Source organism: Embiotoca jacksoni, unplaced genomic scaffold (genome assembly GCF_022577435.1).
Source record: "Embiotoca jacksoni isolate LCO1_2020_lvr unplaced genomic scaffold, fEmbJac1.0.p SCAF_65, whole genome shotgun sequence".
Classification (NCBI taxonomy): Eukaryota; Metazoa; Chordata; class Actinopteri; family Embiotocidae; genus Embiotoca; species Embiotoca jacksoni.
Window position 1 is genome coordinate 1,084,497 of NW_027185420.1, and position 25,288 is coordinate 1,109,784.

Sequence of the window (25,288 nt, forward strand, 5' to 3'; positions counted from 1 at the left end):
CTCCGGTTTATATTCGAGGCGCCTCGGAGCGGACGGAGTCGGGTGCGCACACACATACACACACACACACACACACACACACTTACCGGGAGTCCGCAGAAGACCGGGTACGAGGAAGCACCTTCACCGAGAGGAAATAAAAAGAACAAAACATCGACATGTCCAGAAAACAAGACGACGGCGGGTGGAAGAAGTTTGTGTGGGACTCGGAGAAAGGAGAGTTCCTCGGCCGGACCGGAGGCAGCTGGTGTGAGTACATGGAGGCTGGCTGTGGAGGGAGCGCGCGCGCACACACACCGGGGCAGGAGTGCGCGCGTGTCGCCTCGTGCTTCTTCCTCCACCTGTTTGACGCGACTTTCTTTGCTGCATTCAGGAACGTAAAAAAAAAAATTAAAAAAAAATATAAAACCGGCGTTATTATTGCGTCACCGTAACTTTAACACATCTGCGGCGGTTTCACCTGTTTCCGTACTTTTACCGCCGCAGGTGAAACTGAAGTTTCCTTCCATGTCCTCGTGACGGGTTTGAAGAGCAGCTCGTAATATGTTGCAGTTGTGTGCGCGTGAACTTCTCACGTATCCATTCAGAGAGCGGCGCTGCGCCGCGGGGGGGACGGCTCGCGACCGGCGCACATTGGTTGTCAGTGAAACGTCAAAATGGTCTTTTAGCGGTTGTTTTGAACGGGGCGGCAGCCTAAGGGTTAAAAATGCATCATAGTCCAAGGTGAGTCAAGGTGATAGTGGCAGGGCCTGCTCGTGAAACGGTGACGGCACCGATCGATCACGTTTCGGGTTCCCGTGATCAGGTGTCACCGTCATCTCACCGAACAATACTCATTAACTCGCGCGACCTTTCTTCTCCTGTTTCCCAGGCGGCGGCACTGCGCATGTCCTTGTGGCTTCCTCTCAATGTCACAGCACCTCCGGACTCTTTATAACACCTGTGTGGGACGTCTGCACGAGCTGCACGAGCTGCTGCTGCTGCGTGCAGCTCAGGCGCGCGCGAGTTTGTCCTTCTGAGGTCATCCGAAAGTGCTGATGCATTTGGGAAGCGTGGCATGCGCAGTGCTGCGCTGAAGGTTGAAGGACACCCGGCCTGATGTGGGACCTTCTTCACAAAATGACTGAACGTTTCTCTTGAAACATTTTATTGCTGCACAACTGGGTTGTGAACCACCTTCATGCTCTGATGAGGTCCGGTTCACGTGTCCTTGCATCTCCACAGCTCCCGGTGGCGTCCGGTTAACGGCCGGCTGCTGTGACCTTGTGACATTGCCTCATGCAGCAAAAAAAAGAAAAAGGCCCTGAAGACAAGGCAGCTTTATTATTTATGGCTTCGCAGATAAGAGAGTTGTCGTGCCGAGGGTTGATTATGGAGACCGTGAAAGACAGTGTTCACATGAATGCTGGCTTTGTGTGAGTGTGAGACGGACGTCCTCGGAGACGGATGAAGGACCTGCTTTATGTCCAAGAGGCCTAAATGTCGTCTTTGATGAATTAAATCGTCCAAAAAAAAAACTGCTTTTTTCATTCAAACTCCCACAAAGTTTTGAGTTTTTCTCTCACGAATGCTCATGAAGAGTCTTTAAAGCTCGGTGTTTTAAAGGATGAACTGAGCGTTTATCTGATCTGTCAGATCACACAGGAACTGTATTTTTTTTTGACTTTCTGCTGTTTTTGAGGTCTTTTCTCTGCATTTCGCTGCGTTCTTTTGACCCTTTGCACCAGCTGATTGCAGCTCCGCCTCGGTGGCCGACAAACCGAACTGAATTATTTATCGTGTCATTTTTACGCTGCACGTACAAGGGTGGTTGAAGGAGTTGTGAATATTGAATAATTTAAATTAAAGCGAGCATTTACTGCTTGAGTTTTAATGTCGCCGGGCAATGAAACGTGATCGTAAAATAATTTTTTTATTGACGTACTGTGATCAATCATTGTGTCTCCTAAAAGTTAACCAGTTGAAGATAAATACTTCGGTCTTGTTCCCTTTAACGACTCCTAACAATGTCATTTTCACCATGAAGAACAGTTTCCAGCAGGAACCATTTCCTGTCTGCGCTCTCAGCTCTCCGCCCACTTCCTGTCCTGACACTTTTTATTTATTTGTTTTTTTTATTTGTTTTTCCCTCCACAGTCAAAATCATCTCGTTCTACGTGATTTTCTATGGCTGCCTGGCCGGGATCTTCATCGGCACCATCCAGGCGCTGCTGCTGACCCTGAGCGACTACAAGCCCACCTGGCAGGACAGAGTGGCGCCACCTGGTAAGAAACCACCTCCCACTTCCTGTCTGGCGACAGTCCAGTTAGTGAAGTTAACCAAATGGGGGTCATGTGACAACGTCCCTGAATGAGATCCTGAGGTTTTGTAAAGTTCAGATGATTCTCGTGCAGCCTGATATGAGCGTTGTCGTGTTGCCATGGCGCCACAGTTCAGGTGGTAGAGCTGAAGATGGAGCTCGGTGTTGACAGTCTGACCCGGGGGGCGAATTCACGGTTGCACAAAGGTTGTTGGACGTGAAACTCGGTTTCAGATGATGATCGAAAGATGAAACTCGGAATACACACTGGGGAATGTTTTAGCTTCCTGATGCTCGGTGCACGTCGCGGTGCTGCTCACTGTTCACGCGCAACAGGAACAGCCTCCGAACTTTTTAATCGACGCTCGGATGTATTCATTTTCTTTAAAAGAGTCTGGATGATGCATTCAAGTACAGTCAGGGTGATTCCAGATTCATCCTGAAGTGTTGCATGGTGGACTGTCTCTCTCAGTGACGTCACTGCAGTGTAAAATCCTCAGAACGGCTTCGGTGAGAAGAGTTTTCTCAGCTGCTGCATTCAAGGTCAACCAGGAACTTTGAGCCTCAGAAGTGATGCCGACTCCGGTTATCGTATTTAAAGGAGCAGTGGTTTGGTTTGTCCCTTCTGGGCTACGGTAGAAACATGGATGGATTCTAATTTTAAGGGATTAATAAATACATCTGAACATAAATATTTTAGACCATTTCTCATAAATTCAAAATATATGTATTTAACTTAAACAATACGAATTCATAGTCACATTTAGGGCTTTTTTTTTTTTTTTTTGTACCACGGTTGAAAAATAAAGACTGAGTCGGTTTCTCTGTGGGTTTCAGCCAAATTCCCAACACAGCTCATTTCTCATTTCCATATTTTACCGTTTCTGTTGGGATTAGTATGAAGTAGTGACAGAAATGTAATCACTTCCTTCTGCATCTTCATAACCACGACGATTCACAGACGACGGTCGTGCTGTGATTTTGGCCGTATTTAAATATGAAATCATCTCCTGGAGAGAATAACGTAGAGAAACCGCTCTCTTCTCAGGAAAGTAGTTCAAGTTTTAACCAAAAAATTCGTTTATTTCTAAAAAAAAAAAGGTCTAAAAAGCTGATGAATGGAATAACTATGACAACACGGCAACCAATCAGAGGCCGTGTTCCCGGCTGGGCGTGTGATCTCAAACACGTTGCTCAAAGGTTTCAGCTGAGGTTGACTTCCTCTCAACGGATCCTGTTGGTACAGCACACAAAAGATCATAACTAGTCGAGAAGCAACAACCTGCCAGTCTGGATGGAGGAAGGTCACTTATGGAATATGTAGAAACAGATTTGTCGAGATCTGACGACGACTGCAGCAGTAGAAGTGTCCCGCCTTTTCAAAACGGCTCCGTGTTGTTTTGGGAATGAACACGTCATACGTGTGCACCTCCGTGGACACGGTTTCCACGGCGGGGAGCGCCGGCCGGGCTTCACCGGGACGAGGACGAGTGACCGCAGCCGCCGTGTGACACGCTGTTCTCTCGCATGGAAAACGGACTGTCGACGACCTGATCTGGGATCAGCTGACCGGACTTTGGAGTCTTGTGTCTTGGGGATGTTAAAACGAGCCGGATGAGCAGTTCTAATGTGCCGAGTCAACAGATCAGTTTCATCCGAGTCAAACACTGCAGACTGTGTTCAGCCCGTCTTGGCAGAAAGACGGAAGTTAAGAAACACAATCTGAGACATTAGACGTTCATCAAATGGTCTGAATCTGCAAAAGTTGGCAAAAATATACAGTTCTCACAAATTCAGGGTAACACGAGACGTTTAAATCAAAAATCACCTCGTCAGACCCACAGACTGGATGTAAAAATGGTTCTGATCCAGAAGTGTCTTCAGCTGCAATACCAGCGAGTGCCACTAGAGGTCGGCTCCAAAAAGCCTCCGGCTCCATAGACTCCCATTCAACTTCTCTCATCAAATCCAAAGTGAATAAAATGTGTCCATCAGTTATCTCGGTGTTGTTAGCTAAAGTCACTCCTTCTTATTAGTTTTCTGGAGGTCCATCTGAAAATAATCCCTCATTCATTAGAAAAGAAGATTCAAGAAGACCTGTTTTTGGGGGCGTGTCTGTTTGATTGACAGGCCTGCGGTGCAGTCAGGTTCCAGCTATCGGTGGGCGGGACAAGAAGAGTTTAGTATGTGCTGGACAGTCTTTAAGGTTTTTTTGTGCCACTGATGATGACGTTATCGTCCTCGCAGGTCTTTCACACACCCCCCGCTCGGAGAAGGCTGAAGTGTCCTTCAACCTCAACGACATGGAGACCTACCTGCCGTACACCAAAGCCCTGAAGGAGTTCCTGGCCAAGTACGACGAAGACAAGCAGCGCGACCAGATGAAGTACGAGGACTGTGGAGGTAAGAGCTTCTGTCTCCGGCCGAACAGGCGCTTCTACAAATGTGCCCAGAGAAATTTGGTGATTGAGCCGTATGGAGGGAAACGAACCCGTAAACGTCCAATGTGAATATTTCGAGATGCTGAACTTTGGTATTCTCAGCAAACTGGGTTGAAAAGGTGAAAGATTTCTTTTCTTTGCTCTGGGTAAACCTTGAAATCCCTGCAACACCGCAAACACCTCGGCCGGCTCCTACCTGGCCCTGATAAGACAGGATGTGATGTGTTGCAAAGAGAGGAACTCGTAGCCGTCTTTAACGGCCAAGTGTTCAGAGAAGCTTCCAGGTCGGACTCCCGCACCTTCTCTAACCCGAGTTTCAACCCTTCAGAGGAACCGGCCAATTACAAGGACCGCGGCAACCTGGAGAGCGACGTGGGCATCAGGAAGGCCTGCCGCTTCTCCCGGGCCCTGCTGGGACCCTGCTCCGGCCTCGACGGAGACGACTACGGCTTCAAAGACGGAAAGCCCTGTTTGATCGTGAAGCTCAACCGGATCGTCAACTTCCATCCAAAGGTAATTGGTTTTTTTCTTCAAACGATCGGGTCGGGATTTCTTCGGAGACAAAAATTGTCTTTGAGGAGTTAAGAGTCCTTCCGAGCCCGTTTCCATCGACGCGTTACCGGACGCCGTAGCTCTAATGTCGGGGGGGCGGCGATGTAGCGTCCACTTGGCGGACGGCTGCAGCAACGCGAGGCGAAGATCATGTGACCGACAGCTGAAGGCAGATCAGGTCTCCGGCCGAGGGACGGGATGGACGGCCATGTCCAGCACAACTACTCTTTGAATTTCTCTTGAACTATTTGATTTTTTTTCTTATTTGAATATTCGCCCCCAGGCAGGCAGCTTTTAAGGCGCACTACCGCCACCTTCTGGTGTGAGTGACACATTACAACCAGGCACCGGTAAAAACAGGGGAAATAAGAGTTGCATGTACGAATCGATTTTGAAGATTAAAAGGACTTTTTGAAATCCGTGCCCCATCGCTCCTGTGTGGGAGGCGTCAGGACCATTTCATGTAATTAGGCCTATTCAGAAGTGCAATTAAACTGCAATACCACAGACTGCCACTAGAGGTTGGCTCCAAAAAGTATCCAGAGACTCCCTTTCAACTTCTCTAAAGAAGTTCTCAGTCAATAAACGTCTTCTAATTCTTTAAAGTCACTCCTTCTAAATAATCCCTCATTCATTAGAAAAGAAGATTCAAGAAGACCTGTTTTTGGGGGCGTGTCTGTTTGATTGACAGGTCTGTGGTGCAGTCAGGTTCCAGCTATCGGTGGGCGGGACGTAGTATCGTCAGGTTTCCAATCAGATCGGTCAGATCCACCGCTGGCTCCTCCCCCAGCTCGTCCAAATATGGTCACTTCCTGCTCCAAACTTTTCATAACGGCCGTTCACAAACCAATGGGTGATGTCACTGCCGGTTGCTGATTGGTCGAGACGGACCACAAGTTCTTACCAAGTAGAAAATGGAGTTCCTGTAAATCAAAGTGTGGATTTTAACTGAAGTCTTTTGGAGCTCTAACGTTTGTTTTCCGTTCAGCCTCCAAGCAACAACGAAAGTATCCCTGAGGAGGCTCAACCTAAGGTGCAGCCCAGCGTGATCCCCATTTTCTGCACCAACAAGGTACGCTCCACCTCCGTCTCGTTCGCCGAACGTTGTCCTCGTCCGAATTCTCCTCTCACTGCCTTCTTTTGTCTCCGTTCCTTTCTCCAGAGGGAGGAGGACGCCGACAAAATCGGAGAGATCAAGTACTTCGGCATCGGCAACGGCTTCCCGCTGCAGTACTACCCGTACTACGGCCGGCTGCTGCACCCGCAGTACCTGCAGCCGCTGGTGGCGCTGCAGTTCACCAACCTCACGCTGAACACTGAACTGCGCATCGAGTGCAAAGTGTACGGCGAGAACATCGGCTACAGCGACAAGGACCGCTACCAGGGACGCTTCGACATCAAGCTGCACGTCATCAGTTTATGACCGCCGCCGTGACCTGTAGGCGACCCCCCCCCCCCCCGCCCCGACCGCCGCCGCCCCCCTCCAAATGTAACGTAGATGATACGGGACGGGGGGGGTGGGGGTGGACTGTAGCGGTTAAGTCAGTCAATACTAGTCTTGAATGAATAACTGAAAGGAAAAACCCCAACCAGTTCGGGGACCGACGTGTAATCTTTCTGCTTTCACCGTTTAGCTTCTATACTTCCGTCTTAGCGTGTACATTTAGAGGAAAAGTAGCAAAATAGTAAGAAATCTATTTATTCTGCTGTAAAACGAGACTTTTCCACAAGCCATGGGACATCGATCATCCACGACTGTAATCCCACCAGACGTGTTTGTGCCCCCCCTCCCCCTCCCCCTCCCACCGCCTCATCCCCCCCCCCTCTGCTCATCGCTGCCTCGTGTGGTCGCAGTAGGTAGTTTTTCAGAAGTAGTCGCAGAAGCTGGTCCTTCCACACAAAAAAAACAAAAAAAAACCCCATGATAAAAACCCAACCCACGCTGATTCCTCATCTTCTCAAGCTTTTAGCAGTTGTAGTGTGTGTGTGTGTGTGTGTGTGTGTGTGTGTGTGTGAGAGAGAGAGAGAGAGAGAGAGAGAGACGTGAACTCACACTCATTCATGATATAGCTCACTCTTCTGATCTGTAAGGAAAAGGCTGCACTCCACGGGAAACTTCTTTCCTCTTCTTATTTGTCTTTTTACATCTGATCATGGGAGACTTTATTTTCCTTTTTTTGTTGTTTTTTTTTGTTCAATCGCTTTAATGTGTGACGGGGTTTTATGACTTTATTACTTTCATTGCCTTTTACTTGTGATTTCTGCCTTGAATGTCGAGTTGTGTGTCCAGCCTGTTAGACACCTTGGCCTGCTGTAGGGAGCGACGGTGCTAACGCAAGTTTTTAAGATTCCTTTCTTCTTCTTTTTTTTGGTTTTGCTGGGTTTTCTCACAGCGTTGTGGTGTCACTCTGAATGTTTGGACCCTTAAACATGGTGAAAGAATTTTATATTTATGCAGTTGTACATTTTGTTTTCTTTGCAGAATATTGTAATGTATAAATGCAATACCAAAGTTGGAGAGTTTATCAGAAGCGATGCAGTACTCGTTTTTAGGACGTCATCATGTTAAGTGCTAAAGTCAGTGTCTTGCCTTTTGCAGCATTTCAGTGGTGAACTCTGAATTTGTGTTTTGGCCATGGATGTCGTTTAGGTGTAGGATGAGCAGGTAGTTTAACCTCTACGATGAACATGTGTTCATGCATTTCAAAATAAAAGAATACAATTTCTTGCCAAGCTCTGTGGCTTTAGACTAATAATGATGTTGGCTTTAATATTCCATAAGTCTCATGTTAATGAAAAACACTCAACTTGAAAAATGAACATCAGTCAACTTTTCATCAGTTTATCCACCTGTCATTTAATCAGAGGAATAAATAAAATCATAATGGACATTTCTCTTGTGTCGCTTCGTCTTTTATTTTGTGACATTTAAAAAAAAAAAAAAAAAAAATCAACATCATGTTGGTTTTAGGCCTTTTTTCCTGCAGGTTATCCGTTTGAAACCCCATCCTGTGTACTTTAAACTGCTTTATATACGTGACAAACTGTCCACCATCTAATCTGACAAACATTCCTGCATTAGAATAATTAAATAGTGTGTAAAACTGCTAACAACTCTGCAATGGATCAAATTTAAAAGTCATGTGACACTGAAAACATCAGGTTTTTTTGCAGTGAATAAATTAATGAGGGGTGATTTAAAAACAAAAACATATTAGATTTTAAATATGAACCATAAACATTGAAAAGCTTTGACTCAACTGAATGTATTGTATTAAGCTCTAACAGACATCCGTGAGTAAAGATAATCAGGTTTAAAGTGGTGAAACTTTCCAGCATTTCGCAATAAAAGCTCTGATTTCTAGAAATGCCAGAAATACAAAAACATTACTCGCTTCCTCTTTTTTTTTTCTTTCTTTCTTTCCAGCCTTATGAGTCATGTCGTGGTGCCTCAGATTGACCATGTGACCACTCGGTGGGTTTCACTTCACAGCTTAAAACCCACAGAGTCACTGATCTGGATAATTAGCATTTTATCTAAAGAAGCAGCCAGATCTTTGTAAAAACAACTGTGCGTTTAAAAATGTGAATTGAAATAAAAGTTATAAATACTCTGAACATGTTGCACTTATCCAACAGGACACCGGGGATTTGAATATTTCACGACAAAGTGTAGGAAAATTGTTATCAAATGTTTAAACAACACTGTAATTTTAAAAGCTGCACGCATAAAGAAGCAAATATGTGAAACTCGGTTCTGAATATCCAGTCCTTCCTCTCTCTCTGTCTGCGTGACCTCTGACCCCTCACCCTCTTTTTTCCCATTTGGCTCCCGGAGACGAACGAATGAATGGATGAACTGTTGTTGGGCTCCGGAGGAGGAGGAGGAGGAGAGTGACTGGACGATTTCTGTTACCGTGCCGACTGCAGGATCGGGTGCCGACACACTTCTCTGTAATTACAGGAGGACGGCTCGGCGAGGTGGCCGACACAGAGATGTTGTTTCAGGCAGCAGAGAGCAGGTTTAAGTGTTAAGTTGCCTGGAAGCAGCAGAGTGTCTGTTCATTCTCTTATTACATCACCTACATTTCTAATTAAACTATCAAAGATAAAAACTGGAAGGTGAGTTCTTTCTTTGTGCGTTAGATGAAGTCAATAAAATCAACAAATGCCTCACATGCTTTAAAATCAAAGGTTTTACACAAGTGACACTGTAAAGTGAAGAATTAGATGAATTTCAGACTCGCATTTTAAAATGGGGAGTTACAACATTGATTATCGAACTGCAACATCAACCTCTGAGGTCTCATCGCTTCCTATTTTTACATTTCATTTTCCTTTTTGTTTTCAATTCAATTCAGTAAAATGTTATTTTTATAGCGATAAACAGAGAAACCCAACAATTCAACAATTCCCAGGACAAAACTTGCAGAAACCTCCAGTTGTTATCGCTGACGCAGCACTGCTGCCCTCTTGTGTTCAGAAGGTGTAATAACATATTTAGTGAAAGACTTCCATCTCCAGCTGTGGTTAAACAATGTCAAATGAACAGAAAGCAATAAATATGAAATAAAAATGTCACTATTGTGATTTTGTCTCTGTATGTGACAGTGACTGAACAATGAGTCCTCCCAGGTGACAGAGTGACAGATAGGAAGCCCCGCCCACTTTCCTGCCGGCCAACCGCAACAACATGTGTGTGTGTCACATGATAAGGTGTAATGAGGAGAGATGTCCTTGTGATGCTGGCAGTGTCAGGAGGAGATAGAGTCCCTGCCCGGCCTCCATCTCATCAGATGGTGACGGGGACAGATCATGAAGCCTCTTGATGGGAAAACATCGTTCACACGTTATTATATTCTTCAGCAGGTTACAGTGTGATGTGTGCGTGTTCAGTGAGAGACTTCAGATCTGGGAACTCGTTTTGTAGACATCTGATTCTGGCAGTAAGTAAGTGGCATCTTATCACGGCAAAATGTGAAATAGCCACGCTTTGGCCCCTCTAGGCGTGACAGTTACATCCCTCCTGCCTGCTGATACTGCAAAAAAATGGTCCTTGGTCACATGATCCCCTGACATGTCACAGGACATGTATGTGTGTGTAAGTTTCACGCTTACAAAACCTGTTACTGTCACGCTTTGCTGCCATGGACGGGCGTGTCCATTTCACTGTTTGCTGCAGTGGCATGTCTATTTCACACTTTGCTGCAGTGGACCTGCATGTCTATTTCATGCTTTGCTGCAGTGGACGGGCGTGTCTATTTCACTGTTTGCTGCAGTGGACCTGCATGTCTATTTCACACTTTGCTGCAGTGGACCTGCATGTCTATTTCACACTTTGCTGCAGTGGACCTGCATGTCTATTTCACACTTTGCTGCAGTGGACCTGCATGTCTATTTCACTGTTTGCTGCAGTGGACCTGCATGTCTATTTCACACTTTGCTGCAGTGGACCTGCATGTCTATTTCACACTTTGCTGCAGTGGACCTGCATGTCTATTTCACACTTTGCTGCAGTGGACCTGCATGTCTATTTTACGCTTTGCTGTAGTGGACCGGCAGTGTCTATTTCACGCTTTGCTGTAGTGGACCGGCATGTCTATTTTACGAGGAGAATACTAATGCACTAATTAAAAGTGCTAAAGCGTTACTACTTAATCATAAACATGTGACAGGTTTTAGTCATTTAAATTCACATGTTCAGGACTGAGAAGGTCACCGTCTGATGAGATGGAGGCCGGGACTCTATCTCCTCCTTACTGTCAGCATCACAAGGACGTCTCTACCGATTATACCTTGTCATGTGATACACACGTGCTGTTGTGGTTGGCCGGCAGAAAAATGGGTGGGGCTTCCTATCTGTCCATCTGGAGCACGCTCTGATGTCAATGTCACATACAGAGAAAAAAAACTCACAGCAGGTTTTATATGATCTCTCATTTACATATAAACATTGTGACATATTTATTTATATATTCATACCTTTCTGCTCACTAACCACACAGCTGATTCCTCGAGATGTCATTCATAGATCTATTTTTACACCTTCTGAACACAAGAGGGCAGCAGTGCTGCATCAGCTGTAACATGTAACATGAACCACTTCACAGAGAAGGAGTTTGAAAAACCAGTGAAAGAACAAAACAAAACGTCAAACAAAAACAACTCAAAGGAAAACGTCGTCACCTCCGGGACCCTTGGTCACATGATCCCAAAAGCGTGTAAGTTTCACGCTTACAAAACGTGGTGGAGGTGGAGGAACGAGGGGTGGATGATGCAGGAGGCAGCAGGAGGCGGTGCTCCTGGCCACCGAGGCTGTAATGAATTTAATTGCTGAGTGTGATCGTGCCGGCTGTCAGCAGCTTGTTGAGACATCAGCAGTTCTGGGAGTTCACGACAACAGTGATGTCACACTTCGGCCTACCGAGAGCGAACCAACAGTTTACAGACCGCTCACCGCGTCTGTGCACACCATCGTAGACTTTCTGATATGTTTCTGAATTGTGATAATGATGTGACTCAGCGAGCAGAGCGACCTGGGAGAGGCGACGACACGCTGAATCCAGCAATTATGAATCCACACGGGACCGCTGATTATCTACGGACGACCTGCCGTGGCGTGAAATGAGTGTTGCAGCCTGGAGACCGACTCCAACACATCCCTGATGAGTCATGTCTGGGCTCATCTTTACTTTACATTATTATTGAAAAAGAGTAACTGAACATTGAATCCATTTGTATTGTGTGCGTTATGTTCATTCACCAAGTTATTAAATTTGATTCAATTAAATTGTATGTATACAAGTTATTTCAGGGCACTTAACATAGTAAAGTCCTTACAACAGAACTTTACAACATTATACAGAAGAACACAACAATTGAACGATTCACATTAGAGGGTGGAAGGAAAAACTCTCTGTTAACAGGAAGAAAAACCTCCAACAGAAGGAAGGAAAAACTCTCTCTAACAGGAAGAAAAACCTCCAACAGAAGGAAGGAAAAACTCTCTTTTAACAGGAAGAAAAACCTCCAACAGAAGGAAGGAAAAACTCTCTTTTAACAGGAAGAAAAACCTCCAACAGAAGGAAGGAAAAACTCTCTTTAACAAGAAGAAAAACCTCCAACAGAAGGAAGGAAAAACTCTCTTTAACAGGAAGAAAAACCTCCAACAGAAGGAAGGAAAAACTCTCTTTAACAGGAAGAAAAACCTCCAACAGAAGGAAGGAAAAACTCTCTTTAACAGGAAGAAAAACCTCCAACAGAACCAGAGTCAGAGGTGGGTGGCCGTCTACCGGTGAGAGGAGAGCAGAGAGAGAAAAGAACAGCATAGAGAACGCTGACCTGTTGGTGGCGCCGGTGATCACAGATCAGAGACCTGCAGCTCCACGAATATCTGCAGAAGAAAACATAGAAACTGAATGGAGGCAACAAACAATAAGCAGAAACTCTGGGAGAGAGATGAAGTTGATGGGATGTAATGGAGCCATATGAGTGCATTAATTAATATCATTTACCTTAATTCTGTCCCGTAGACCTCAAAACTATGTGAAAAATCCTCAGACACTTCATCATATCCAGCCAACTAATGGACAGTGATTACGTTGAGTAGAAAGAATTTTTTTTTTTACTCTATATTTGCTGACTTTACAGATTTCACTCCACGACAACAAGCCGTCACTTCTTCTTCTTCTTCTTCTTCTCTCTGCTCCCCAACAGGCCTCAACAGATTAACTCTAATCTCATTTACCGACGTTAATCTGATTGATGTCTGGCTCGACTCGTTCACACATTTTAACTGATGTGTTTCCTGTTGAAACAGTTGGTGTGAATGAATAGAGAGAAAACAGTTGGAGTACGTGATTATTGTTTGAGGAGGTTGCCGTTTTCAAGTTGTTAAATTGGTATTTTTTATATTTTTAAGTCAGATTTGTTCACTGGGAAGCAAACAATTCCACATATAAAGAATAGAGTTTGCAATTATGTATAAAGTTTGAATATTTCCTTGTTAAGTTGTTACTTCTTGCCTGTAAGGTCCATTAAACATGCGTCAGTCAGCTGTGAACACCTGCACAGGTGTTTTAAATTCTTGTGACCTCGGCAAATACGTCACAACTTGTGAACTGGAGACTTATGGAAGATTTAGAGTTTAAAATCCAGTCTGGACTCCTTAAAATACTATAAAAACTCCAAAGCTGTGAAAACTCAAGTGATAAATTTGACTTGTTTATTTTGTTCTTTGCCTTTTCGTTTATTCGTGTTTTTTCATGTTTGTTCTCTTCCTCGAGCCGTCTCGTCTTTCCACTGTTATTAAAATGTGCTTTTTTAATTTGTAAATAAAGTTTTTGAAAATGATAATTTAAGAAAAACGCCCCAGAAATTTTAGGACATTTGCTGACACCAGCTCGATGAGAAGTGCCCCCTGCTGGTGACGCTCGGCACTGCAGGAGAGCGACACAAAACATACCGACTGTTACAAGCACTTTTAAAACGTCTCCTGAAGTCGCAGGAACATAAAACCAGATATTTTTTATTTAGATAACATCGATTTTAAATGTAAAGATTGTTATTTTGTGTTTATAAATCTTCCAAACCTTTTTCTCGGAACTAAACTGAAGCAATTTAACACGAGAAGGTTGTCGAGTGTCATCATTTTATTTGTATTTTTTCAATTTATTTTTTATTTTTATTTATTAATTAATTTATTCCATTTTATTTTCTAATTATTATTTAATTTTGATCCTTTCTTAAAAAAATATTCATTGTATTGGTGTTGCTACTTGCAGATGTTCAGACTGCGTATGTTTTATTGTTGTTGTTTATGTTGTTCCTCTTATTATAAAAGTTAATAAAGAGATGTTCAAAAAATAATAATATATGTCTAAATACTTATAGGGCAACCCCCTCCCCTCCTCCCTTCCTTTTTGGAGATTTTTTTTCATTTTATTTTTTTATCTTTTTTTTTGTTTATTAATTGATTTATTCCATTTTATTTTCTAATTATCATTTAATTTTAATCTTTATTTTTTTTAAGTCATTGTATTGGTGTTGCTGCTTGCAGACTGCTTATGTTTTATTGTTGTTTATGTTTTTCCTCTTACTATAAAAGTTAATAAAGAGATGTTTAAAAAAAACAAAACATACAACCTGCATGTTTTCATTATTGTCGGGCAAGTTGCTCTCAAAATACACAACTTTTTGTTTGTGCGATCTCCGTTTCCATGGCAACACATGGGACACTCTTATGTAACGATTTCACCACATGGGTCACATTTAACAGACCTATGAGAAGTCAAAACAAGTTTATATTGAATATTATATGAAATTAAATTTGAATTCTGTATTCCCACTGAGGAGGCGGAGCTTCCCGGTGGTTTTGGCTGACATGGGACTCCAGAGAAAACCAACAGGACTCCTGCTGCGTTTGCATCTCTGACTGATGAGCTGCTCACTTTCTCAGCTCCCTGAGCTCCGAGTTCAGGAGGCGGCGCTGAGATTAGAGCCGAGGCGGCAGGAGGAGCGTTTTACTTCACCGCTAAGAGGATTTACTACCGACTGGAAGGGATATAAATAAAGAGGAGCATCGGTCCTGTTTACCTGCTCACAGACCAAAAGAAAGCTGCTTCTTATGTTCATGGAAATGATGTGTCTTTCTTTAATGGAAGTGAGAAAACAAATCAGCTGCACCACCTCAGAAATCATCAGTTATTGTAATGTGTGGAGGAAATAGAAATAGAAAAGCACCACTGTGGTTGTGATGTTAATGTTTCCCACAACAAAACTGCAAATGAACAATAAGAAATAAAAGTCGTAGTGACATCGTGAAGCCAGTTAATAAGTGTAAAAGTGCAAAATTAGTTCAAAACACGTGAAAACACGCTGCGTTGTTTCCAGTTTCAGATGTTTTTCAGCCTATGATTTCTATTCCTTTTGCTACTTTATATAAAAAAAAATAACTTTTCATACAATAAAAATCACAACTTTGCTGGTTAAAAGTTAAATTATCACGTCAGCAGTTACATTTTTATAAAATTATAAGTGTTCATATGTGTCTAAAATAGAAACAAAATAAGAATATGCTGCAATAAATAAAATGCACTTAAAAACAGCACGAACTCCTCCTCCTCCTCTTCCTCTTCCTCCTCCTCCTCCTCCTCCTCTTCCTCCTCCTCCTCTTGCTGGTTGGTGGTTCAGAGTGCCTCGACAGAAGAGACTCCTCCAGAGACGGTGAAGAGCTCAGTGAAACATGGGATTTATTCACGGCTCATCCTGACTTCATCATCATCATCATCATCATCATCATCATCATCATCACATCCAGGTAAACTCACCCAGCAGATAGTGATTATTATTGTTCGTGATTACAAGAAGAAAAGCAGCCGAGAGTCCTAACGAGACACGTTGGGTTGGAAATCTAATTTTAGCTGACGTAAGAAGGATTTGAATTCAGAGTGCTGAAGAGGAAACGTACCGAGATAATGAGACTCAACACACACAGGAGCTGCTCAACGGCACTTGTTTAAAATCTGCTCAACATTTGACTCATGAGTCGACACAGTACAAGTTTAAAAAAAAATATAAAAATAAAAAGTGGTTTTAACCTTTTTAATGAGTCCAGGTTGTAAGTAAAGGACAGTTACACACTTTCTGTTCTTCTTTTTGTGCTTCAGAACATTCAGCTTAATAAACAATGACATTGATCGCTGTTGACGTGAATAGAAAGACCCTTTTAATATATAGAGCCTAAAGTTTAGAGGTTTTAAAGGAAATTATTCACAGTCGAAAATATTCCTTCCCTTTCTAAGTTGTTTGGTTGTTATTGTTGTTCTTGCTGAATAGTGACGTATAAATCAGTTCAGCCCAAAAACCGCTGCAGTGAAAACATCAATAAGTGTTAGTATAGCAGCATTATGAATCAGAAGTAGCCTGTCTGAATGCTCCACAACTCTTCTGCTTCCTTGTTGTTTTCACCTCTTGGCTGCTGAGGTTTGAATCGTGTGGTGAAGCCCTGAAGTCTTCTCATGATTCACTGAAACATGTTAAAAACTTCATCCTGGAGAACATTCATGACTCACCGTGTACTTTTCCATCTTCTGATCATTTAGACTTGGATGGATGGATGATGGATGGATGGATGGATGGATGGATGGATGGATGGATGGATGGATGGATGATGGATGGATGGATGATGGATGGATGGATGATGGATGGATGGATGGATGGATGGATGGATGGATGGATGGATGGATGGATGGATGGATGGATGATGGATGGATGGATGGATGGATGGATGGATGGATGGATGGATGGATGGATGGATGATGGATGGATGGATGATGGATGGATGGATGGATGATGGATGGATGATGGATGGATGGATGATGGATGGATGGATGGATGATGGATGGATGGATGATGGATGGATGGATGGATGATGGATGGATGGATGATGGATGGATGGATGGATGGATGGATGGATGGATGGATGATGGATGGATGGATGGATGGATGGATGGATGGATGGATGGATGGATGGATGGATGGATGGATGATGGATGGATGGATGGATGGATGATGGATGGATGGATGGATGATGGATGGATGGATGATGGATGGATGGATGATGGATGGATGGATGGATGATGGATGGATGATGGATGGATGGATGATGGATGGATGGATGGATGGATGGATGGATGGATGGATGGATGGATGGATGGATGGATGATGGATGGATGGATGGATGGATGGATGATGGATGGATGGTGGATGGATGGATGATGGATGGATGGATGGATGGATGATGGATGGATGGATGATGGATGGATGATGGATGGATGGATGGATGGATGGATGAATGGATATGATGGATGGATGATGGATGGATGGATGGATGGATGGATGATGGATGGATATGATGGATGGATGGATGGATGGATGGATGGATGGATGGATGGATGGATGGATGATGGATGGATGGATGGATGGATGGATGGATGGATGGATGGATGGATGGATGATGGATGGATGGATGGATGGATATGATGGATGGATGATGGATGGATGGATGGATGGATGATGGATGGATGGATGGATGGATGGATATGATGGATGGATGATGGATGGATGGATGGATGATGGATGGATGGATATTTTATTCCACGTCTACCATTAAATGCTCATAAATTCTAAGTACTGAACCTTTACTGTGAAGAGCTCAGACAGGAAACTATGAATGTTGAGTGATTGAACACATTGCTGTATTATAACCAAGAGACATGGACCCACACAGAGCTCATCTAACCGTCCTCCTCAATGTCTCTGTGTCCACGTCTCAGGCTGATGGACACCCAACATCAGACATCCTCAGTGGGGGTAGGACTGCTGTCTAGGTGAGTCTCTCCATCGTCTCGGAAACCACAACGTACTTCAGCAGAAGTCTCCAACCACTGCAGACGGTCCACATCATGACAGAAGTGATATTGAAATGGTTGAATTTTCTCGTGTCATGTTGATCTCTTCCCAGGATGTCCCACATGAGGCCCTTTGGCAGGAGCAGTGTTGGTCCTGCAGAGTCCTCAGACGGGAACATGGGGAGCAGGTGAGATGAGGACCTGCAACCACAAATCACTTAAAGTAGTGAATGACTTGAGGATAATAAGGTTTTTCTTCCTGTTAAAAGAGTTTTTCCTTCCTCCTGTTGGAGGTTTTTCTTCCTGTTAAAAGAGTTTTTCCTTCCTTCTGTTGGAGGTTTTTCTTCCTGTTAAAGAGAGTTTTTCCTTCCTTCTGTTGGAGGTTTTTCTTCCTGCTAAAGAGAGGTTTTCCTTCCTTCTGTTGGAGGTTTTTCTTCCTGTTAAAGAGAGTTTTTCCTTCCTTCTGTTGGAGGTTTTTCTTCCTGTTAAAGAGAGGTTTTCCTTCCGTCTGTTGGAGGTTTTTCTTCCTGTTAAAGAGAGTTTTTCCTTCCTTCTGTTGGAGGTTTTTCTTCCTGTTAAAGAGAGTTTCTCCTTCCTTCTGTTGGAGGTTTTTCTTCCTGTTAAAGAGAGTTTTTCCTTCCTTCTGTTGGAGTTTTTTCTTCCTGTTAAATAGATTTTTTTCCTTCCTTCTGTTGGAGGTTTTTCTTCCTGTTAGAGAGTGTTTTTCCTTCCTTCTGTTGGAGGTTTTTCTTCCTGTTAAAGAGAGTTTTTCCTTCCTTCTGTTGGAGGTTTTTCTTCCTGTTAAAGAGAGTTTTTCCTTCCTTCTGCCGGAGGTTTTTCTTCCTGTTAAAGAGAGTTTTTCATTCCTCGTGTTGGAGGTTTTTCTTCGTGTTAAAAGAGAGTTTTTCCTTCCTACTGTTGGAGGTTTCTTCCTGTTAAAAGGGAGTTTTTTCCTCCCAAACCATCATGTGGGAATTGTTAAATTGTTGAATTGTTGGGTTCCTCTGTATAATGTTGTAACGTTATGTCCTCATAACTTGTGGTGATTTGTGACTATATAAATAAAATTGAACTAAATATGACTGAACTTTAAAGAACATGAAGGTTTCACACTGAAGCAAGGAAAGGACATTATGATACTATATTGATTATACTAAATCAATATACACATTTAATATTCAGAAACATTAACAGTGTTGATGAATTTAAAACATAAATATTTTCACTCTGTTTCACTTGACATTTTTCTAAGCCTGCTTTACAATTAGATTTACATCACAAACCACATACATTTAATTTGTGATAAAAATATCTTTTGTAACTGATGTATAACAAACCAAATATATCTGTTTATGCCAGTTCAGGTTCTATAATACTATATATTATAGTAGTAGTGGTATATGTGTTCCTATCCAGAAGCATAAATTAAGAAAAACTGATTATACATTGATTGTTCTTTTCCAGTGATGGTCTGGCTGCAAACAACGTGAACAACTGCAACAACAACGACGGGTACGATGATGCAAGGATCCTCTCACACCACTTCATTAAACAGATACTGGACCATCTGCTCCTCAAGATTTATGAACTATAGAAAGACATTAGAAGCAGTTATTTTACATGAACGATGTTTTTCTTGCCCAGTCATCAGATTTATTTCTAATTAGCATTCAGACTTCAAGCCTTTTCTCGATTATTTGAAAGTGGAATATTAAGTTGCTTCAATCTTCCTCTTTTTTAATTAATATTTACAGGAAGAAGGACGAGAAGAAGGACGAGAAGAAGGATGAGAAGAAGGATGAGAAGAAGGATGAGAAGAAGGATGAGAAGAAGGATGAGAAGAAGGATGAGAAGAAAGATGAAAAGAAAGATGAGAAGAAGGATGAGAAGAAAGATGAGAAGAAGGATGAGAAGAAAGATGAGAAGAAGGATGAGAAGAAGGATGAGAAGAAAGATGAGAAGAAGGATGAGAAGAAAGATGAGAAGAAGGATGAGAAGAAGGATGAGAAGAAAGACGACAAAAAAGACGCCAAAAAGGACGAGAAAAAGGAAGAACCGTAAGTACATGCTATTCCTTGGCTGCAACAAATGAGAATAATTATAATTTTATGCCTGATGAATCTCCACTTTGAACACAGTTTATCCACGGAAGTGTTTGCAAAGCCATCACTTATGGCTGATAAAAAGGTAGGAATGAGGTCTGACATGACCAAATATACAGTATGACCATCAGTTTAATAACAGGAGATCATTAGGAATGGAAAACAATGTATTAAAGTAGTAACAGCTATATATTTTGGCGATGGCCCTGGAGGTGGTGGAGTCAAGTATGCGGATTATTATTATTTTTTTTTATGTAGCGCCTAATCACAAGATAAGACATTTAAAGAAGACAGGAACCCAACAAATCCCACAAGGTGAAGAAAAAAACTGTCTTTTAACGTAAAGAAAAACCTCCTATATCATAAAGAAAAACGTCCTTTTAACAGGAAGAAAGAACTTCTATAACATGAAGAAAAAACTATAACATGAAGAAAAAACTCCTATAACATGAAGAAAAAAACTGTCTTTTAACAGGAAGAAGAACCTCCTATAATATGAAGAAAAAAACTCCAATAATATGAAAAAAAAACCTATAATATAAAGAGAAAAATTCCTTTTAAAAGGAAGAAAAATCTCCTAAACATTAAGAAAAACCTCCCTTTTAACAGGAAGAAAAAACTTCTATAACATGAAGAAAAAAACCTATAACATGGGAATGTGGAATTGAAGGACAAGATAGCAGAGCAGGATCAATTCTGGTGGTATTAAACCGTGACGCAAAGTTACAGATTTTTCTTATTGAACTTATGTAAAAACCTCATTTTGAAAGGAGGGGGGAAAACATTTAAATGTATCACAACTCGACTCGACAAACATATACAGGACCAAATTTCACCAAAGTGTGAACAGTGGTCGAAGCACAGGCTGTATCAACATTAAAAGCAAGAGTATAACTATTCATCCCTCGAATACTTGTTCAGATAACTGAGATGCACCTGATCGAATAATAAAGCCGGAGACAGTCTTTTATCAGTTGCTTACTTATGTGGGTGTTTCTGATTGAAAACATCTTTTCCTCATTCAGAAAGGAGGTGTGGACCCTGGACCCGGCCACGGATACGTACTACTACTGGCTGTCCATCATATCCATCCCAGTGTTCTACAACCTGATGATCCTCGTGTCCAGGTGGGCACTCATGGCATCTCCTGTTCTCTCCCTCTTTTTATGTTATCGATGTTTCAACCATCTCTTTGTTGTGGTTGTGCTTCCACGTAGGTCTTGCTTTAACGAACTGCAGACCAAGAACGTGACGATGTGGATGGTTTTGGACTACCTCTCCGACGCCCTCTACTACCTCGACACCTTTGTGAGAGCCAGGACAGGTCAGTCACACCAACTGTTTCTTTGTGATTGTAGCGATCAAAAATTTAGATTTTTCAAAAAATTTGATGTAATTGGCAGTTTTAAGAGTTAAAAAAAAAAAAAAAAAAATAATTTTGATTTATTCATTCAAATTGATTTATTGAAAAAAAAAAAAAAGCTGTTGAAAGTTACCGAAAAACCTCCTAAAAGCTGCGTATGTTTCCAGAACAGAGCGTCTGTGACTGGAATATAGAAACAAGGACTACATCAGCTGTCAAAATAAGAGCTTTAGATGCTGTTTAATTCATGTTCATTCAACACATAGACCTGCTGGATGAAGCAAACAAAGAGACGTCTCTGACAACTGGACGTGACTTTTTTTTTTTTAACATGTAATCTCTTCCTTTGATAATAAGCATTTAATTTGAAATGTTTATTTTGAAGGCCACATTTCCCAAAAATCCCGTCACTTCCTGTTTCTCCTCTTGTTCCTGTTTCCTCCAGTGAAGTTTTATTTGGTGATGAAAACAGGAGCAGAGACTTTCTGACTAAATGAGGAGTTATTTATGTCGTTAGTACTTTCAGCACAGATTCTGATGATGACATTTTTTGCGGAAAAATAACAGGAATTTTAAAAAATTGCAAACTTCCGCAAATATTGCGGCGTTTCACAATATCGTGATTTCCTGGAGGGAGTGGTTATATGTGATCATGTTCACCGTGCGCTAATGTGTCAACAGGTTTTCTGGAACAAGGACTGCTCGTGAAGGATCAAAAGGTCCTGAAAGAAAGGTACATGAAGACCCGCCAGTTCCAAATGGACGTCATATCGATGATTCCCACCGACATCGTGTTCATCAAAATTGGAATCGACAACGCCGAGTGGAGGTTCAACCGTCTCTTCAAGTTGCCCCGCCTCTTCGAATTATTCGACCGGACCGAAACGCGAACCAATTTCCCGAACATCTTCCGAATCGGCAACCTCGTACTTTACATCCTCATCATCATTCACTGGAACGCCTGCCTTTACTTCGCAATCTCCAAGACGCTCGGCTTCGGCTCGGACACTTGGGTGTACCCCAGCTTGAAAGACCGGGAGTTCGCTCGCTTGGCCAGGCAGTACATCTACTGCTTGTACTGGTCCACTCTGACCTTGACCACGATCGGTGAGACGCCACCGCCGGTCCGAGACGTTGAATACTTCTTTGTGGTCATTGACTTCCTCACCGGGGTCCTGATCTTCGCTACGATCGTGGGAAACGTCGGCGCCATGATCTCCAACATGAGCGCCGCCCGTGTGGAGTTCCAGGCGAAGATCGACTCCATCAAGCAGTACATGCAGTTTCGTAAGGTGACCAAAGACCTGGAGATCCGGGTGGTGAAGTGGTTCGACTACCTGTGGACGGAGGAGAAGACCTGCGATGAGAAGCAGGTGCTGAAGAATTTGCCGGACAAGCTAAAGGCAGAGATAGCCATCAACGTGCATTTGGAAACGCTGAGCAAAGTGCGCATCTTCCAAGACTGTGAAGCGGGTTTGCTCGTCGAGTTGGTTCTGAAGCTTCAGGCTCAAGTGTTCAGTCCCGGCGACTACATATGCAAGAAGGGCGACATCGGCAGGGAAATGTACATCATCAAAGAAGGGAAGCTGGCGGTAGTCGCAGATGATGGAGTTACCCAATTTGTGGTCCTCAGTGATGGCGCGTATTTTGGGGAAATCAGCATTCTCGGAATCAAGGGGAGCAAGGCGGGAAACCGAAGAACGGCCAACATCCGAAGCGTGGGCTACTCTGATCTGTTCGCTCTGTCCAAAGACGACCTGATGGAGTCGCTCGTCGAGTATCCCGAAGCTAAATACGCTCTGGAGGAGAAGGGGCGAGCCATCCTGATGAAAGATAACCTCATAGACGAGTCGCTGGTCGCCGCCGTCGACGCCAAGGACCTGGAAAATAAAGTCAACCAAATCGAAGCCAGTTACGACATCATGGCAGCCAAATTTCGAAAGCTGACGGGTCAGTACGAGTCCTCGCAGCGGAAAATCAAGCAGCGGCTCACTAACCTATCAAACCAGTGCAGAAGCCTGAGAGTCGACGGAGAGTGAAGTAGTGCGACTGCTATGACCGGGTTTAGCGCCCTCTGCCTCGGGATTGTAGGACCGTTTGTCCTCCTCAAAGACCAGCAGCTGGATGGCGTCTCCGCTCATCGTTATCGCACACGATAAAAATCATAATTATTGCCTTGAAAGTTGATTGTGTTTCTGTATTCTTTGTTCAGAGATGTTAGATTCCTGCGTGAGTATACGGGTCCGGCGACTCTCCAGAGGGAATCGTTTACCGGGCGTAGACCTCGGGTTATTTTCGTAACTATTGCAGCAACTTTAACGAATCGGTAAACCGCTGCTGCAACTACGTGTATAAAAAAAAAACATAATCGTATATTCAGAGCGGCCGATCCAACTTTAACTTGAGCCGCGTTTCCAGACTATAATCACACTGAAGAAAACTGAAGTTGTGAGCAAATAGTCGGGCTACTATTTTTGTCGTTTCTCGTAGAATCGAAAACAACACAAGAAATGTAAAAATAGACCAAATGTGAATATTTAACATCGTAACATATAAATATGTAAATATTATAACAACAAGGGTTCCAAGAACAGCAGTAATTGAAGTACCGTCGGTTAAATATTGTTTATGTGTATCGTGTAATTTGTTTTTGCTATGTTCATTACCAATTTGTTAATTAATTTAGTGACGGCATGAAGCTAACGTTGGTGAAGCGTAGAACAAAGCTGAGTCATGTGAAAAGTGCGATCAGAAAAATACTCCACGACTGCTGGTCTTCAACCCAGCTAGCGCTCACCGTTTAAGCACAATAAGAATAGTTCTGTTTTTTTGTAAGACGGCAATTTCTGCTTAAACAAATGTGATATTTGATTAAAAACAACTTTTTCGGGTATTTTCCTGGACATAGAGAGCATACTAATATCTCTACAGTTGGATGGGACCTGGTGAAAGTTTTCCATCTTTGGACATATGCCACAGAGTTAAAAAAAAAAAAAAAATTATGATATGACATATTTATAATATAATATAAAACGCTCATTCACATCACTTCTGTCAAAGAATAATGACGTTTAACTTGGTAACTTTATTTCCTCAAGTCACAATAAAGGCTTTGAAAGCATCCTGATTTTTGGACTTTACACACCTTTTCTGAGTCGAACATGTTCATCCAGCACTTTTTTTTTTTTTTTTGTTTTTTTTAAGAAATGTTTACATCCGTTTCATACGTACAGTAATGTGCAGAAGTTTAAGGTATTGAGTGAAGGATAAACATCTAAACATCTTTCGTACCTAACACTACACACGACTGCACGTCAGTTAAATGAATCATTTCAAGTTTTACTTCTGCTAAAGATGATTTTTTTTTTTCTGGGAGTTTGACTCAAAGACTCTTCTATATAATACATATATTGTGATGAATTATGTCCCTACTGTTTATCACAAAAGGTTTCTGGTACTGAAAACTTTTGGTAAATTGGTCAGATTTACATAATTTACCGTGTTATTTTCTGTTCCATGACAGCTGTTTATGTAATACCAACACAAAACTTTTACATAACTTATTTTAGGAAATATAATTTTAAATGAATTAAAATAGGTGAGAAATCTGAAGTCCTTTAAATTAATATCCATATAAATAATAAGGATTATTGTATATTTAAAGCAATCCAACAAAAACACGTCATACCACTGTTTTCATATAATGTATTTTCATCATTTTCATTTATTATATCTGTCATGGTTTTCAAGGCAGCGCTATAATCAGAAGTAAAGTTTCCTTTTAAAGAGATTATTTTTGAAGTTGCAGCAAAGCAGACAAGAAACTTGTTGTAGTTGTTGCTTCTGTTTACAAGACATAAATCATTTCCAAATATTCATAATAAATGCTTTTACGTCAGTTTTAAAGACTCTGATAATTACACAAAATCTACAGGAGGATGCTAATGACTTTAGCGTTTCCGTAATTTTTTATTAAATACCGGGAGTTAATTCCTCCATCTTCCGTTCAAAATTTCCATTTGATTTATGAACCTCAGCTGCATTTTTTATTTGCTGCCATATTGTTATTTTTAGCTTTTAAATCTTAATTTTTAATTAATGGTTTCTAGCGCCGTTAAAC

The 25,288-nt window shown here is 42.2% G+C and overlaps 2 protein-coding genes across 2 annotated transcripts; both read left to right on the plus strand.

Moving 5' to 3' along the window:
* atp1b1b (ATPase Na+/K+ transporting subunit beta 1b) lies at positions 1–8,187 on the plus strand. The gene is made up of 6 exons (XM_069175232.1): positions 1–249; positions 2,137–2,265; positions 4,548–4,703; positions 5,070–5,254; positions 6,282–6,365; positions 6,456–8,187. The coding sequence occupies exons 1-6, from the start codon at positions 159–161 to the stop codon at positions 6,714–6,716; spliced, it is 906 nt and encodes a 301-aa protein (XP_069031333.1). The 5' UTR covers positions 1–158; the 3' UTR covers positions 6,717–8,187.
* Positions 8,188–19,220: 11,033 nt separating this feature from the next.
* Positions 19,221–24,285, plus strand: LOC138213923 (cyclic nucleotide-gated channel cone photoreceptor subunit alpha-like). Its single transcript, XM_069175240.1, has 5 exons — positions 19,221–19,225; positions 19,458–19,760; positions 20,831–20,932; positions 21,023–21,129; positions 21,850–24,285. Exons 1-5 carry the CDS (start codon positions 19,221–19,223, stop codon positions 23,205–23,207), a joined length of 1,875 nt encoding a protein of 624 aa, XP_069031341.1. The 3' UTR covers positions 23,208–24,285.
* Positions 24,286–25,288: the final 1,003 nt, after the last annotated feature.

Excerpts from the sequence above, each read along its gene's own strand:
- atp1b1b (XM_069175232.1), top strand. The coding sequence starts at position 159 with ATGTCCAGAAAACAAGACGACGGCGGGTGGAAGAAGTTTGTGTGGGAC. Across the intron at positions 250-2,136 it reads CCGGACCGGAGGCAGCTGGT|TCAAAATCATCTCGTTCTAC; the intron begins GTGAGTACATGG and ends TTCCCTCCACAG. Across the intron at positions 4,704-5,069 it reads GAAGTACGAGGACTGTGGAG|AGGAACCGGCCAATTACAAG; the intron begins GTAAGAGCTTCT and ends TCAACCCTTCAG.
- LOC138213923 (XM_069175240.1), top strand. Across the intron at positions 19,761-20,830 it reads GACGAGAAAAAGGAAGAACC|AAAGGAGGTGTGGACCCTGG; the intron begins GTAAGTACATGC and ends TTCCTCATTCAG. Across the intron at positions 21,130-21,849 it reads CTTTGTGAGAGCCAGGACAG|GTTTTCTGGAACAAGGACTG; the intron begins GTCAGTCACACC and ends ATGTGTCAACAG.